A 17,204-nucleotide genomic window follows, 5' to 3' on the forward strand; every position below is an offset into this window, starting at 1 on the left:
ATTATTGCAGGATTTTTTTTTTATTGCTTTTTTTTAATCTTGAACCTGGTCACAAAGACGGATACAGTGTTCACATCGTAGATCTAATGAGCAGCAGTGGTGCTAAAGGTGAGAGCTCGGCGTGATTTACATGTTTTCAGTGCCCTCCTTTGATTCTTCACACTCAGACACATTTTAGTTTATTAATGCTGCATGTTTTGTCTGATATGATGTGTATTTGTGGGTTTATACATAATCAATGCACATTTGTATGAATTCCTTTGTCTGGTTTTGTGAGACACGCTGCTGTCAGAACTAATATGGACTCGCATCTCCCTGATTTAGAAAGTGATTGTGTCTGGCGTGATAAATGAATTTGATTAAACTTGTTGAATCATCTTCTGTGACTTAATCGCTTCCACCACTAGTTGCTGTGTATAAGTGCCCCTACAAACAATGTGTGATGTGTTAGCGCCGCAGACAGCCCTCTGCAGTGGAGCCAATATTGCCATTATTAGTGTATGTGAGGGATGGAGCCAAAGCAGTAGCTCAGCAGGGAGTGAACACAATCATGCGAATCAGATACATAATTTACAGCCTGATGGAGTTGTGCAGTTTCCACCCATTTGTCCATGTTGATGACAAAGAAGTGTTCGTACCAGATAAACTGACTGTGCGAGTGTGTGTGGCGTTTGCAGACCGGCTGGATGATGTGGAACTGGCTGGTGTCCTCTCTGGCAGTGGGAGCCTCGGTGGTTTTATATGACGGTTCACCTCTAATGCCCACGCCCAACGTACTGTGGGACCTGGCAGACCAGCTGGGGTGAGTTAGCCTCACACATGCTCAATCTCACACAACCCGCAGAGTCTGAGTGACAATGAAAGCAGCTTGGTCGGCCAGATTTCTGCTTTTCATACAGTATTTAGTCACAAACTGAAGGTAGGAGCGATGTCGGTGTAACTGCATCGCTTCCACTACAATAAGGAACCTTCACAAGGTTGCAGGATGAATTAGGCAATATTCATTTCAGCAGCTGTAAATCACACTTCACATCAGGAAATTTCCAGCAGTCATGTTCAGGGTCTGTTGTTCTGCAAGGAAAAGCTGTGTTGTATCAGTGCTGCAGATGCACAAATTTCACTGATCACTTTTGTAGCATTGATGCAGTGAATGCAGGTTTAAACACGTTTAAATCAAGGATGCCACTCACATAATATGACTCACAATGAAATACCCTTTTAATTCATACACTGATTTAGAAGCAGACATGGAAGCAATACAAAAATAAACGGTAAACTAAAATTGGAGATATCTACGGACGGCTGATAACAGAGCTGTTATTACTAACTCACTATCACAGCTCATTTAGAGACAAGGGGAGAGCTGAGGATGAGAGGAAATGATGGAAGGGTTAGTAAAGAGACATCGAACAGGCAGATATTGCTTTACTCAGGGTTTATAACATTGCTTTTTATGCAGACTTACCAAAAATAACTGCACCCAAGTTCAGATGTACAGGCGACATCGCAGATTTGCTGATTGGCTGCGACAAACGAGCTGCCACTAACGCTGGCGTGCAGTTTACGCGCTGCGCCGCACGTTCCTCAGCCCAATGCGCTGCCGTGAGGCGGCTGGGTCAGACATCCTGTCGGCCTGTTATCAAGACAGATGGCGGCGTGGATGATGGCAAATCTGGACGAACCTCGGGAACTGAGATTAAAGGGAGGGACGGTCGGGGCGGCCGCAGACCTAAGTTTGCCATCTCCACCGGGAAGTGAAACCGTGAGACGCTGCACTGGCTGTGATCTTATCTGTAAAGAGAAAATACCATTTCCCTCAGCGGCTCCTTTTAAATTAAACAATTGTAAAACCTCTGGAATTCGTCAGCAGCGCGGTAGAGACCCTGTAACCCTTGTTCTTTTCATACTTCAAAAATGTTTTCACACACTGTAGGTGCACAGATGATATTTATAGCGCATCCTTTATCTCAGTAAATGCCCTGATACATGCTCCCACCACCAAACACTGCAGATGTTAAGCCCAGTATTGATCCTCTATTGTGCTTCGAAGAGCCAGCAACCCAAATGACGGTCAAGGGCAGAAGCGGGCGGGTGTTTGTGTGCAGGGAGGCAATTAAGTGGTTTAAATTTAATAGGAAAGATAGTGAGCACATTATTTTCTCATTGCGTACAAGTGTTCAGATTCCTCAAAGGGTATGTAAGTTGTGTGTGTGTGCTGCCCCAGTGCACTCCCAGTGTTTCCAATTAAAATTTCAGTTTTGGGATCGTGGCACGAGGCTGAGTCTGGAAAACGCAGCAGATACAGTAATTGCCTTCAAAGAATGAGAGAGCAGTAGTTTGAGTATCAGTGTGATGTGAGCCTCCGTCATCAGTTTTAAATTAAGATATACAATATCGACATGCTCATATGTGGCTCACATTATTTCAGGTCACCATTTAATGTCCTAGTTTCATCTGAGGCTCATATGAAACATTCACACAAAGCAATATTGAATCAACGCCTTTACAATGAATTCAAGAAAAGAGAAGCTCTTTAAAACAGATTTTTCGCTTTATATACCAGGGTTTTGTACTTTACATTTAATAATTGGCTTTACAGTGTAACAAATGATGAAAACCTCGAATGAAAGGAAAGTACAGCCTCAGTCCATGAAGCCCCACTAAAAACTGCACCTGGTGTCTGCTTCCTTACCTCAGCAGCTGAAGATTGTCATATGGTGCAGCTCCTGGCTGTGAGCATTACTGAGCCCGTTCACTCAACCTGTGGCGAAATGCTGGGGAAAAAAAATCTACTGCGGTCAGCAAAAGCAGAAGCATTTAAGTCAGTGTTACCACAGACGCGTCTTCAGTTCAGCAGAGATGGGATATTGCCTTCAGCAAAGAAGGGAGTAATAGAGAGAAAAATTGACACAGATGGGGAGTAGTGGAAACTCTACACTGGAAGTGCCAAGTAAAAGTACTTCTACTGCAGAAACCCAAGGATCCCAAAGCTAATGAGCTCCTTTCACAATTTCACCAGACAGCTGAGTTATCTACAAATGGGGATTGCTTCCTTGGCAAACGGACCCGTAGCGTTAGGGACGGTACCGGCTAATACAAACTGGTATTTGGTTTGTCGCTGTTTGCCAACACAGTTTAAAGCAGGGATGAGCGAAGCAGGTTGGACCCGTGAGCATAATTACCCACATGGAGGAGTTCTGTGTCTCGCTGGCGCTTTGCCGGGACGAGCGGAAGAACATTTGAAACTGGGAGATTTTTGAACCAATTAAGTGCTGATGTTGCCAACTGGGGTACTTTTTCCAGAGCCCAGTGCTACGTGGAAAAAGCCCGCTGGGAGACGCTGACAAAAAATGTTCACATCTTCACCTTCTAAATGGAGGTTCAACATTTTAAATTAGGCTAAATCTGTCAAAGTCTTGGATAGAGGTAAAACTGCACCAGTGCGTTGTTGGGAATTCTGTTGTGGGACTTTTATGGTAACTTTGTTGCTGATTTATGGAATCTGGCAATAGCAAATTGTTCGATTGTGGTTTATATGCACATTAAGTTTAAAATGCATTTAATATGTGCGCTCTGTGGTTTATTAGGTACAGTTATGAAACAGTTACACAGATTTATGATTCAGTTTTGTTTCTGCAAACAAGAATCCTTAGATGATGATAAAAGTGCTTCCCCTTTGATTTAATAAAATGACTCACGGGTTTTAACATGGATTTCCAGCCAAAAGAAGCTTCACTGAAGCTCATCACCATCGCTGTAGCTGAATCCAAAGCCTTTCTGTTCCTGAAGGAAGCAAAACCCACATTCTCACTGGTGATAGGTTCCATGTGCGTGGAGGACTTTGGAGAGTTCTGCCTTCTCTCGGAGGGTCTTCTGTCCATTATGTCTGAGCTGATATGTCAGGAAACGTTCTTCTCTTCCGTCTGAGCAGCTGTTGTGTGAAAATCATGTCACTTCCTCGGTCATTTTCTTTGGAGGAGAACTGCCTCTCGCCAGCTCAGTTACACTTTTAGACATTCAGGCAAGAAGTAAAAATATCCTCATCTTCGCACTGCGTTGAAATGTTGATGCATTTTATCAAATACTTTGTAACAAAAATATAAAGAGTTAATGCAGCCTAGTTACTGACTACTGAAAGCATTACCACCAATTACTGGCAAGCAAAGCAGCCTCATCCAATTAGGTGTCACAAAGGGAAGCCATGAGACTGGGAACACTACGGCAGCAGACTGTAGGAGGAGAGTGGCTGTTAAAACACTTATTTGCAAATCTGTCAATCGTTTTTGCAGCAAATATCAAGTCTATAAACCGGTTCAGATGTTTCCTTGTAGCGTCGGACACACGAGCAAAGAGCGGCATTTCTAGATTAATCTTTCCGGGGTGAAGGATGGGCGTGAGATTAGTCTAGAAAACATGTCGTGACAAGTGGGATTTTCAACTGTCACATCACGACGCAGAGAGACACATTAACGCGACGACCGCGCGGAGCCGCTCTGGCGTCTGATTGGCTCAGAGCGCGTCTTATTGACTGAGTCGCTGAGTCGCACGTCAGACACACAGCGTCTCAAAGCAGCCGCTCCTCCGCCCTCCATCCTAAACAGCCAATTAGAAGCCACACCTGGCCACCTGCGTCCAATCGGGACTGAGTGGTGGTTTCCACGGCAGCCAGCGAAGAACAATCCAGATGCAAATGGGGGGTCAGCGATGATGGACAGTAATAAAAGCCCGCGACTGAGCGTCTGCACACGGAAAATGGCCCCTTTGTGCCACGCAGACAGTTTATTCTTTTTGATAATACTGGTGTTAATTGTAATCTTTAATGGCTTTTATAATGTTTGTGGAAATGAAACCAGTTCAAATTAGCAGGTAAGAAATATGGATTGGCAGTAGGAATTAAATAATAATTTTACATGAAGTATTAATTAGTTTTAAAATGTTATGTTTTTTATTTTATTAACACTGATTTCGTTTCCTTTGCCCTCGTGTAACCTCACGCCGTTCCCTCACCTCATCATCAACCACTGTTTGAAACTATCAGATAATTCCTGGTTATTAATCAGTGGTTGGACACGAGCGTATCCATGTGCGAGTCGTTCTTATTGTCGGTATTTATTTTTGATTGGCGGCCATGGCCCCAGCTTTGGTAGGAGTCGACTTGATTGATTTGAAGTTGCCAGAAATAACTTGAAAGGCTGGGAAAACACAGACTGAGACACGAACACAGCCATTCACAGAGGCAGACTTTAAAAGGCCCTTTGTTTTAAAATTAAAACTGCAGGGGAACACAGAAGTGACGGTTTGTCACTTCTTGTCTTCCACATGTTGTCCAACTGTTGTCAGCTGTCAGGGTGACTTCCATTCAAACATAAGAAAGCTCCTTTCAAATCATTTGATGTCAGGGTTATTGTGTAAATATCTTGTCAATGCATCGCCGGTTGCAGCATTTCTCTGAAGTACACGTAGAAGGGGAAGTTTTATCGACCATTAGACTGTTTGACTTTTTATTTGTTTGTTCAGTTTTCATCCAATCCGCTCATGCTCTTACTGTAAAGGCCTGACTGAGCACACGGGCTGTGTTTCTGCCTCACCTTGCTTTACATTTGCACAGTGACACGCTCTGGTCTCGCGGGAGGCGACTGGTGCAGGATACAGAGCGGCTCCACTGGAGCAGATGGGATTAAGGGCAGAGGCTGCTCAGCAACAGTTGGCCTTTTTTCATATTCTTGCATCGAGCGCAGACACGCTGGGCTCACGCGTGGACGTGCATAGGCTCAGGTCCACAAAGGGAGGACTGGGTGTAGCGGTGCCGGTCCAGGCCAGAATCACCCAACTGATAACGTGGGCTGTCTTTCTTGACGCGCGCTGATTGCAGCCTCGTGCAGAGCGGTGTGTACTGTACGCTGGATACCTGTGGTGACATTATACGGCACCGCAGGAGGCAACAAATAAATCCAGCATTTAGAATATTCATCACCGTCCTCACACAGACAGGATAGTTGCAAAGACCTGGCCGAACTTGTTTTTATACGAGCACAACCTAGAATCCCCAGCACAGACAATGGTAAAGGATCAGGATGTCAGCCTGTCTCCCTGTCGCTCCATCTGTTCTTTGGTCTTGAGCAAGATATCTCCAAGAGACAGGCCAGATTGGCCCTGAATTCGGCAATAATACCAGCGGATGATTCATAGCTCCTTTTCTTATTTGGTCGGGATGTTTGAGGGTTTCTGCTGTCAGAATGTAAATACATGTAGGTAGGAGGACTTTTGCATTGGCTGTCACCGACGCAGATTGTGTTTCTCTCAGAATAATGGGCATCTTTGCAGTATGGAAAATGGAACAGTTATCAAGTTTGCAGATGCAGTCAATCAAAGACACAGTCAGGCTGTCACAAGAAAGTTCTGCTCCTCTTTTCTGTTTCTATATATTTCTCTATCGTATCAAAACTGCCTTCTCTTACTTTCTTCCTCTCTTTTGTCTTCTTCAGCATCACCATCTTTGGTACCGGGGCCAAGTGGCTGTCGGTGCTGCAGGAGAGAAACCTGAAGCCCGGTGAGTTGTGGCCACAGACGCACCTACATGCACATGGTCGCATGGACGCGCACACACGCACCCACACACATACTCTTTGAGAATGGAAAGCGGAACAAAAAGAGCAGATGGACCCCATAATCGTTATAATGGTGATGCTGTTTGACTTTAAATGTCCTTTAAGCCATTTAATGTGCGAATCAACAGTTTGCTCTGTGTTCTGGGTTTTGACACTGAATCAAATGGATAAATGTGCTATTATGATAATTCATATGAGGCATGGATAGGTCCGACTAATTGCTTTTAGTGTCAGCGCTCTTTAGAGACAGGCTGCCAGGTCTCTGCACATAATCAGAGTTGTGCCACTGCTTATTAGCTTTTCCGCTAACCTTTGTACACGCTGTTTGGAAATGCATGTGTGTTTTGTGAAGGTACTTAGTGCACGATAAGAGAACGGTCCCCAGAGCACACATTGTTATTCTATTCAGTCATCACTGTAACGTCTGTCCGTCAGACAGTGTTTGTTTTCAGGGAACTTCAGGTTTTCTCTCTGTTCTTTCTCATCTAATGGTAAATTATCACCTATAACTGATGCTCATTTCATAAACAGCTGCTGTGTGTCCCGGTTCCCAGCGTCAAACTATCACCACAAGTCTTTATTCGCGCCTCACGCTTGTGAGTGTATCTGCCTGTCCACAACTTCAACCGCCAAACACAAAATGCGAGACGTGCGTGTGTGCATGTGTGTAACATGCATCCAGTGGAGGGCAGAGGAGAGTTATTGGTCTCCTCAGTGGAGAAGCCCTTCTCCCTGAGCTGACATTTGGACCAAACACCTGGAGGCGTGGTTTGGAGTTCCCTCTGCGTGCGTGTGCGTGCGCATGCGCGTGCGTGCGTGTGCATGTGCGTGCGTGCGTTCAGAGCTCCTGTGCATCATCAGGCCAAAGGATGATCTTAAACTATTTATCTTTGTACTGACACAGAACATAATTTAGAGCAAAACTGCATTTTTTCCCATAGTAACATTTTCTGTTTTCTTCCTCTCAGCTGAAACACACAACCTCCAGTCTCTCCACACCATCCTGTCCACGGGGTCTCCCCTCAAACCTCAGAGCTACGACTACGTCTATCGCTGTATCAAGAACAACGTGCTTCTAGGCTCCATCTCAGGTAAGTGAATGACACAGGCCATGCGGGGCGTTTCTCTCATCCCTCTGTTTGGCAACTGTATCCAAAAAATAAAGCAACAAAGCATTGAGATTTCAGAAAAGAGGTTGTAAAGAACTTTACATTTTCTTTACCACCCACAAACAAGTAAATGCGACACATTGAACATGTTGGAGCGTCACCCTTACACACACTGTCAGAGGCAAAACGTCACCTCCTTGAGTGCACACATACAGTATATGGGAGCTCATGTCAGGACAGATCAGACTCCTGCCTTGAGTTATATGGCAACTGCAAAGCCATTATGTGTTGAGAAAGGGACAGGATAGATGCACAGTCTGGTGGCTGCTCGTGTCCACCCGCCTCTGCACAGTCTTTATGGAAGCAGTTAACCAGTAGACATCAGACGAGCCAACAAAGTCTAAAGTCTCTCCCTGTTGACGCATGAATCTCAGGAATGCTGCATGATGGGTCATTTTCCCAAACAATAAAAATGCATGCACAGTAAACTGTGACTTGACTGGTTGAAATACTGGTTTTAATTCTTGCTACAGTAACACTGAGCGGACCAAAGCCATGCATGTGTGTGCTCTTGAGGACAGAAGGTCCTGCCCTAGTCAGTTTCCTCCGCGTTGCCAGTGGCAACAGCAGGCTGCAGCTCTGTTGGCTGCCAACCGACCTAACCTTGACCCCCAAGGTCAGCGCTCTGTCCGTGTGTGTGTGCGTGTTCCCTGGATTTACTGCAGCATATGTGACGGACCGGTGGTCACAGTGACATATGTTGTGGGCCCCTTTTCCAGTTTCACCCTGTGTGTCTTTGAGTGAATGTGTTTTCTAACTCGTGCTCGAGTTAACATGGATGTGTGTCTTTGGTTTGCTGTGTGTGTTGTCCTGTCAGCAGGGATATCAGCCCCCCATCGCTCCTCATTGGGAGGTTTTAACACTTGCACTGCTGGATCCCCTCCATCCTAATATGCCTCCGTCTGACTGTCCATATGTTACGCCTGCCCCCCCTTTTAGCTTCATTTTCTCATTTCTCCTCCTCTTTCTTTTTTTCCATTTGTTTGGTTAAATCATGAGCTTTGATGTCTGTGATTTCTTCATCCTTGTTTTTATAATTCATATTTAAATACTGTTTGTTAAACAGCTTGCCTGTTTGTTCCTGTCTGTGGGCCTGTTTGAGTAGCTACACAGATACCAGTGACGTTGTCCACATGCATGCAAATAAATACATTACAAACTGGAGTGTTAAAAAAATCTTTTACCCTCCTGTTGAAAATAGACAGAGCATCTAAAAATATCAGACCGGTGTGAAGTTACCTTTTTGTGTATACGTAAACATGGTAAATAATCTAAATGGCTGGTGATGGAAAAACAACCCAACAAAGCAACGGTGGTTAAAGTATGTGTGCTTTAAATGTCTCTACCTTCTCCAATAAAGTGAGTGTGCTAATAAAATAATTGCATGTCTTCCCTCTATAAGTGTGTGTTTAATCAGAAGACAAACTTTCCACTTCCTCTTGGGAGCCAATTAAAGCTCAATAAAGAACCTGGCGGAAAGAGAGAGAGTGAGTGTTAGAGAAATAAAAGAGAGAGAGAGAGAGGGAGAAGGAGCAGCGGAAGGGAAAGCGAACAAGATGGATGGATAGAGTGTCTGATACGGGGAGGTAGAAGTGGAACAATGGAAAGGGAGATGAATAGAAGATGTCAGAAATAGTAAATGATTGGAAGGTAGAAAGAGACAAATTGATGCTGCCACAGAGGATGAGTGTGTGTGTATATAGGTCAATAGAGGAAGAGCAGGGCACCAAGAACGGTAATTTCAGATCAGTGATGTCTCACAATAGATTTCATGTAATAACTAAGTGGGAAATGCATACTTTCCCTTTATGTTGATATCTCTAGGACTCTGCTGTTAAACTAGAATACATGTTTCCTCAAGGAACCTAATTTATTAATTATAAAGCCTCCAGGAGACAGACAGACAGTTACTATTCATAGGGTGTTGGGTTCCCGTGAACCATCTCAATGTTTTTCCCGTCTCTGTTTTTCCAGGCGGCACCGACATAGTGTCGTGTTTCATGGGTCAGAACCCAATGGTTCCAGTGCATCGCGGCGAGATCCAGACGAGAAACCTGGGAATGGCCGTGGAGGCCTGGGGCCTGGACGGTAAGAGGCGCTTGGTGGGAGGCCGCTGCGCCGCCCTGTCCTCCGCTGCGACGCCGCACTGGGCGGACGTCCCATCTGCTTCTGGGAACAGAACAGGGCCAGGGCTGTTCTGTTCATACGCGCTGCTCCCATGTGTGGACGTCCCTCTATGTGTTGGCTTGGATTGAAAGTAGCCATGCAAAAATATTTATTTATCGGCTGTTACCTGGATGAATACAGCGAAGAGCTTAAAGGAAACACTTTTTCCTGGGTCTAAATAAAAAAAAAAAAAAGTGATTTCTATCTCTGAGACTTCAAAGCCAACTATGATTTGCCATTGATTCTAGTCCCTCAGTCCCCAGCTCCCGATCCCTGCTGCAGGCTGTAACCACCTCAAAGCAGAGTGGATTGAGGGATAATTTAAAGGCAGTTTTGTAGGAAGAGTCTGGGATTATTTTAGTCTGTCTCTAAGCCTATAGCACTGTCCCGAGGGAGGAGGTGAGGGCTGAACATCTACCTCAGAGTGTGAGACACGTTACCAGACCTTTTTTTGTTTTCCTCTGGAAATAGTTCATGTTTTATCTGTGCAGGTGTGTGTTTGTCTTATTGGCTTTATACCACGTCCGTGTGCGTCGGGGTAGATCCCAAGCATCTAAACCTGTTTTTTGTCCCTGTGTGTGTGAGCAGGTAAGCCCGTATGGGGAGAGAGTGGGGAGCTCGTCTGCCTGAAGCCAATTCCCTGTCAACCAACGCACTTCTGGAATGACGAGAACGGGAGCAAATACCACAAAGCATACTTTTCTACATATCCTGGTAAAGAGGCAAACAACACACAAGTACAAATGTGAAGTAGACATTCACAAAGAGAGAGCGAGAGGAGCGCACCTCAGATTCAGCCTAGACTTCATTCTCCTACACAACCTAAAGCTGTTAGAAGTTCAGGTTTTCATGATTTGAGGAAATGAATCGGGATCATCTTAAAAACGAGAGCTCAATTAAAAATCCTACAAATCCATCAAACCTTCCGATGCTCTCGTGTAAAGTCATGTTCTCAGTGTTTTGGCAGTAATCTGTGCCATCTAAGATCATCTCTGTTCAGTCCTCTCTGTCCTGCTGCTGCAAACATGTCTGAGCTGTGATATTCACCTCGCACCTATGCTCATGGGAAATTGTCTTCTGTTCAGGCTTCTGCATGTAAAAAAAAAAAAAAAAGGAAACCGTATTTGATCATCGCAAACAAACTGCAACACATTTAAACCATTGAAAGGCCTGCATCAGATGTTTGTATTCAGCTCATTCTTTTGTTGTAGGTGTATGGGCCCATGGAGACTACTGTAAAATTAGCCCAAAGACAGGAGGCATCATCATGTTGGGCAGAAGGTCAGACATGAACTTAATTTACTCAGGAGAGAGCAGATAAAATGGTGCAAATCACTACTGATCTTTGTATAATGAACACATTTTTGTAAGACTGCAGATATTAAGCAGGAGATCCTAATCCTGTTTGACAGTAAAAGTCTTTTTGCCTGGGATTTGATACAGCACTCAACTGCTCCATTATATTCAGTATTGTTTCATTGTGTGTATAGACAGAAGTACAGGAATGCACACGTAACCCTACTGTAAGCCTAGTTTCTATATTGTGTACAAACAGCAGACAGAGTCACCGCCTTCCTGCGACTAGATTGTTTCTGTCCATTGTGATGAATGATGCGAGTGTTGAAGGCTTTTTTTGTTTTGCAGTGACGGCACACTGAACCCCAACGGGGTCCGATTTGGCAGCTCCGAGATCTACAACATTGGTGAGCATTAAACATTAGAGGGTGCAAGTGTGTGTGTGTGTGTGTGTGTGTGTGTGTGTGTGTGTGTGTGTGTGTGTGTGTGTGTGTGTGTGTGTGTGTGTGTGTGTGTGTGTGTGTGTGTGCGTGTGCGTGTGCGTGTGCGTGTGTGTGTGTGTGTGTGTGCGTGTGCGTGTGCGTGTGCGTGTGCGTGTGCGTGTGCGTGTGCGTGTGCGTGTGCGTGTGCGTGTGCGTGTGCGTGTGCGTGTGCGTGTGCGCGTGCGCGTGCGTGTGCGCGTGTGTGTGATAAAATAAAGGTTTTTAAATCATTTTTTATGAAACTCTCCTACTTATATGTTAGTTTTCAAGTTCTTGGCCTTGAAACCTTTTACTGCTCTTTCCAATCTTTGCTTCCTCACTCTTCACCTCTTGTCCTCTGCAGTGGAGGCCTTTGAGGAAGTGACAGACAGTCTCTGCGTTCCTCAGTACAACGCTGACGGTGAAGAGCGAGTTATTTTGTTCCTGAAGATGGCACCGGGCAGGCCCTTCACTCCAGACTTGGTGGCGAGGATTAAAGGAGCCATTAGGAAAGCTCTGTCTGCTCGACATGTCCCCGCTCTGATACTGGAGACCAAAGACATTCCCGTAAGCGAAGCTTCGTCAGTTACATGATGATGATGATGATGGTCAAACGTGTGTCGGGTTTCGTGCCGTTTGGATGACAGGCCTTTTGTTCCTCCCTCTGCAGTACACCATCAGCGGTAAGAAGGTGGAGGTGGCGGTCAAACAGGTGGTTGCTGGTCGGGAGGTGGCGCAACGAGGAGCCTTCTCCAACCCCGACTCACTGGACCTCTACAAGAACATTCCTGAACTGCAGAACTTTTAGACACGAGGCCTCGTGGAGCCCAAGCGAGGCCCTGCGAGCATGAACCATGTGACAAGAATTCTGCTTAGTTGTTCAACAAATAATATAAATAATATATACTAGTAAGATAATAATTGTATATACGGTATCTAATAACTGGGTGACGTGTGGCAGGTGAGAGACTTTCTGTACTGCTCCGAAGGCCAGCGTGCGTTTTGATGTTCAGGCTATTTGCGAATGTTGAATGTGGAAGAGGACTCAGCTTTGGGCGACATATGATGCTCACTGCACCTCATGCTGACAAGGAACGGGGAATTGAGCATTCAGCGCTTCGCTTTCGCTTCAGTCTGATTGATATCAGCTCAGTAAAGACGCGTATCTGTCTGTGTCACCTGCTGTAACCCGGCGTTGGTTCTGAGAGGATCCCATGGGATAAAACATCAGCCAACATCAGCCCAAGCTGGGACACGTGTCATAGTAAGATGGTGTGTGTTGCTTTATTAGTTGTACATATTAATGAATATATAAATATTTTTGGGACTGTGAAATCGTATTACTATTCTCATAATGCTGGTAAAGACGTTGGCCTGATCCTGGTAAATACAGTGATTCACACCTTTCAGTGCATCTTAACCAGTCAGGAGAAGAAATAGAGATTCCAACATTAGCCTCAACCTTAACAATGTTTTTTAACTCATTTGACTTTATTGCATTCTCTCAGTCCAGATATTAATGCTCTCCTACATGGTTTTGTCACATTGGCCCATTTTATGAAGAAGTCAGCCAAGTGAGCAAATGTTCATTTCAAAATGCCTGGATTTATTAGTTCCATGTGAATGTTTTCATAACACTAGTAAAATGGGTTCTTTTCACGTCACCTCTTTTCTACAGAACATCATTTCCTTGAGCCGTGTGACAAAGCCAGAGGGTTAATTAACGTTATTACAGATGGAGGGCGGGGGTTGTGGTCACTAGTAGCCGTGCTGAGCAACATGGGTACAAACAAAACAATCCACTGATCACGTGGGTTCAGTTACTGCGGGCTTCATTTCAGAATGTGAGTCCCACACAAAGGAGTCACAGTAAAAAGTCTGAGGCCGAGGGAAGTGTTTCGTTCCAAGGCTGCATTTTACTTCCTGGACATTTAGTCATTTTTAAGCGTTTTTCTTTTTTGACTTTTGATTCATGGCTTCCTATTTTAAACATGTTTGAAATGTGAATGTAAACGAAATAATAATTGGAAAACTCTCCTCGTTAATGTGGGAGTTGCTGCTTCGATTGAACAATTGTCCCCTTCAAGGTCGCCCATGGAGTGTTTCATGTAGTAGAGCTGCTGTGTTTCCAGTATCGTCATGTGATGGGACACCGACGCCTGCAGGTGGAAGTGATTGACAGGTGGCAGCGCTGTGCAAAGTACTGTAGCAAAGCAAGAGTGCAAACCACACTCACTCTGCTTCTGTGGAGCGGAACCAACAGGACTCCACAGGTTCTCCTTAAAGTTCCAAGATGTTCTCTTACGGTGGCAGAAATCCTACATTGCTGTGCACTATGCACTTTAGTACTGTACATGGATGTGTGACATTGTTGTAGTGAAGTCTGGCGAGTTCTGCTGTTCCATGTTGATAAATGCATGTAGATGGTTTAGTCTTTGCTTGTGTGCAGATGTTTCTGGTATTAAACCTGCAGTTTTGTGTGGATCATATTTAAATATTAACTTGCTTGTATTTGGTTCTTTCTGCCTCTCGTGGTTCTGCGCTGTCACTTTTAATAACGAATCAGGAGGCTTTTTCTTCACAGCAGCAGTGGCGATGGTCACGTTTATTACAGTATCCTGATGGGCTGTGAACGCGTGTGACGTTGTTTGCTCATTTGAAGAGTCAGAGGTTTGCAGGGGAAGATTAGCGTTGAAGAAGAGTTTTGTCTGGGGAAATTTAGTTTCAAGCACAGGTGCATTTCCTTGTTGATACCTGTCATCTGCCGAATAATAAGAAACTAGTCTGTGAGCAAATCCAGCCAAAAATAATGTTTTTGACATAAATTGGGGCTTGTTGATCTGACAAACAGATTACTTCAAATAGAAACCTGGAACTTTGACCCGTCAATCAGCTGTACTTCAGAACAGAACACACAGAAAAACGTTACTGAACAGAGACCTCAGACCTCAGGGTTTTCCAGTTAGTGGAAGCCCCCCCCCCCCCCCCGGGAGGACGACCACCATAAACGCAGAAACGCTTCCAAATGAACAGCTGAAGTCTTCACTACCTTCGTAACGAGCGCCTCTGCAGGCGCCACTGGCCGTCTGTCGTTGTGTAGTTCGTCCCTGCAGTCGTGACAAACGGGACGAGGACTTTGCTAACGGCTTGAATGGACGCTCTGTACTTCCAGGGGTTTCATTCATTTACTCTGGGTGCAGTCAATTTGAGATTTAAATCAAAAGTGCACTGACTAATAGTGGACTGACTGTCAGAGTTACTTCTTTCATTCTGGGGACACGAAGCACAGACTTTGTCTCGTAGGACAGATATTATCAATTAAACTATTTTGATATTTAATTAAAAAAACAAATGCCAAACACATTTCAATAGATAGAACAACACAAGCTAGAACTCCCCTGGACGTCCTTCTCTCGTTCCACATAAATGTCAGCGTTGTGTTTGCCGCCTTCTTCCTCCTGCTGCTCGTCTCCATCTCTGTAACTTTCTGCAGGTATCGTCGGCCTCGCGTTTGCGTCTTCTTCTTTACTTCCTCAGTTGCAGATGGACGCCCGTCGTGACGCCGACTCCGCTGTTAAATCTGATGTTGCTACAAAAACTACTGTGGAGGTTTTACTGTGATTAAAGCCGACAGACATCTGGACCTTCTGTTATACGTTGGGGTCGTGGTGCTTGAATGTAGTTCTGAACTCTGCCAGTGGAGCGCTTGTTCTGCTACACACACACACACACACACACACACACACACACACACACACACACACACACACACACAGCGGAGCTCTGATGAATTCACTCCTCATTTATCATCTCATGTTAGAAGTTGGAAACCTTCCACTTCCCACATGTGCTCTGTGCTCCACTGTGTCCCATCCTCCATGTCCCCAATTATCCCGAGGTAACAATGTCTTCAGTGAAGCCCACCCCCTCCCTCTCACCCATAGGAGACTTGTTAAATCTAAATTGGTTCCCAAAGAGACGTTCTCCTGACACGCTGATCACATCAATAAGGAGCTTCCACATTCTTCACTCCTGTGCCGACATCTTGCTGACAGGAACGCAGCACAGACGCGTTTGTTCTCGCAGTGAAGTCTCGTATTTGATTTTAAGGAATGGAGCGAGGCCTCTTCCTGGTTCCTTTAAGCAGGACCAGACCAGGAGAGTTGTATTTATTCTGCATGCGTCACGGACGTGAAAGACGGGGAGAGAAGCTTCTAGATCTATTAAGGAGCATATGCCCATAGAGCGAGATATTAAAATATCCAGTGATCCTATGAAGTGGCCCTAATCTTTGTGTTTCCATGTGCGTTGGCTGTGTTTCACATTCACCATCAACAACTTGCCTGCGATGACGCCCTCATTCCTCTGCTCCTGCAGCTCCACTAATTCTCGCGCATCCCCCTCAGCCAAATGGATTTCATTTGGTTTTATGCGGCCATTCGGTCGGGTCCGACACAAGAACCGGCTAAATGGAGAGAAATGTCTCCTGCCTTTGTAAAAGGGCCCAAATTGAGTTGAGCAGATGTGCAAATGAAGCCCATCCATTTTGAGATGCGCCGCTGCCACAGAGGGAAACAATGTTTCTGTGTCCTCTGACAAGGCAATCGTGACTTCATAAAACATTAAAGCCGTGTTGTAATAGGATGCAAATGCAGCTCTGACACACGTTATTTGTTCGCCGATTGCACTGCACTGGGAAAGTGAGCTGGATCAGGATGTTTATGTGCTCTGTCTCTACGTACGTGTGACTGTCGCATATAATACGTGTGTCATTAAAGTAATCTGCTTCTGCTTGATTGATCGATTCACAGGTCCAATAACAGGCTGCGCTTGGTCTGAATGCTGCCATGAAGTGTCTCACGCCCGTTTGAGTGCGGTTTAACCCTCTTCACGTGTCCGCCTGTCACCGCCTCATCCGCTGCTTCTGAATGTCACTGTGCAAATTTGAAGAGCTCAGAAAGGGATTAGGGAGACGAGGGCGAGGGAGGGAGGATGCAGATGAAAAGCGCAGCAGGCAGAAAATACCGCGTACCGATGGAGTGATACCTGCTGCGTCTGGTCCCCGTGACGGACCGGCGTTTCAGAACCACGCAGCGAATCGTGGCTCGGGTACACGGGGGATGGGGGGCGCGTGTGCGTGCGTGCATGCGGCTGCCTGTCGCACACAGACTTTCATTTTCATGTCTCTGCGATTCTGATAGAATTACAAGGATTATAACTTCTTTCTTGCAATGAAGTCGGCAGAAAACAGATTGGTTTTAAGTTGGCGCGAAGGTTTCCTCCTTGTTTCTAAATTAAGATCCCAGATCAGATGAGAAGCACAGCACGAGTTTGCTTTGTGTTTAATCTGCCGCACATCACGCGCAGAGACGCGTCCCAGACTAAAGCCTGAAGCTGGTTTCCTCCGAGCCGATGACCTCAGGGGGAACCGATGCGTCCGTGACGTCTGGCTGCAGGTCAACGAGCAGGCGCAGAACGCGAGCGCGAGCGGCCGGGAGGCTGCG

At 45.4% G+C, this 17,204-nt stretch overlaps 1 protein-coding gene across 1 annotated transcript in view; it reads left to right on the forward strand.

The window, feature by feature from the left end:
• aacs (acetoacetyl-CoA synthetase) overlaps positions 1-14,201 on the forward strand; it is a 23,046-nt gene extending 8,845 nt beyond the window's left edge. Inside the window, exons 10-18 of the mRNA XM_029163018.3 lie at positions 678-802; positions 6,486-6,550; positions 7,577-7,699; positions 9,752-9,865; positions 10,532-10,657; positions 11,155-11,224; positions 11,588-11,646; positions 12,065-12,267; positions 12,371-14,201. Coding sequence (XP_029018851.1) covers positions 678-802; positions 6,486-6,550; positions 7,577-7,699; positions 9,752-9,865; positions 10,532-10,657; positions 11,155-11,224; positions 11,588-11,646; positions 12,065-12,267; positions 12,371-12,508 — 1,023 coding nt within the window. The 3' untranslated portion in view covers positions 12,509-14,201. The remainder of the gene's footprint in view (positions 1-677; positions 803-6,485; positions 6,551-7,576; positions 7,700-9,751; positions 9,866-10,531; positions 10,658-11,154; positions 11,225-11,587; positions 11,647-12,064; positions 12,268-12,370) is intronic.
• Positions 14,202-17,204: the final 3,003 nt, after the last annotated feature.

Source organism: Betta splendens, chromosome 9 (genome assembly GCF_900634795.4).
Source record: "Betta splendens chromosome 9, fBetSpl5.4, whole genome shotgun sequence".
Lineage (NCBI taxonomy): Eukaryota > Metazoa > Chordata > Actinopteri > Anabantiformes > Osphronemidae > Betta > Betta splendens.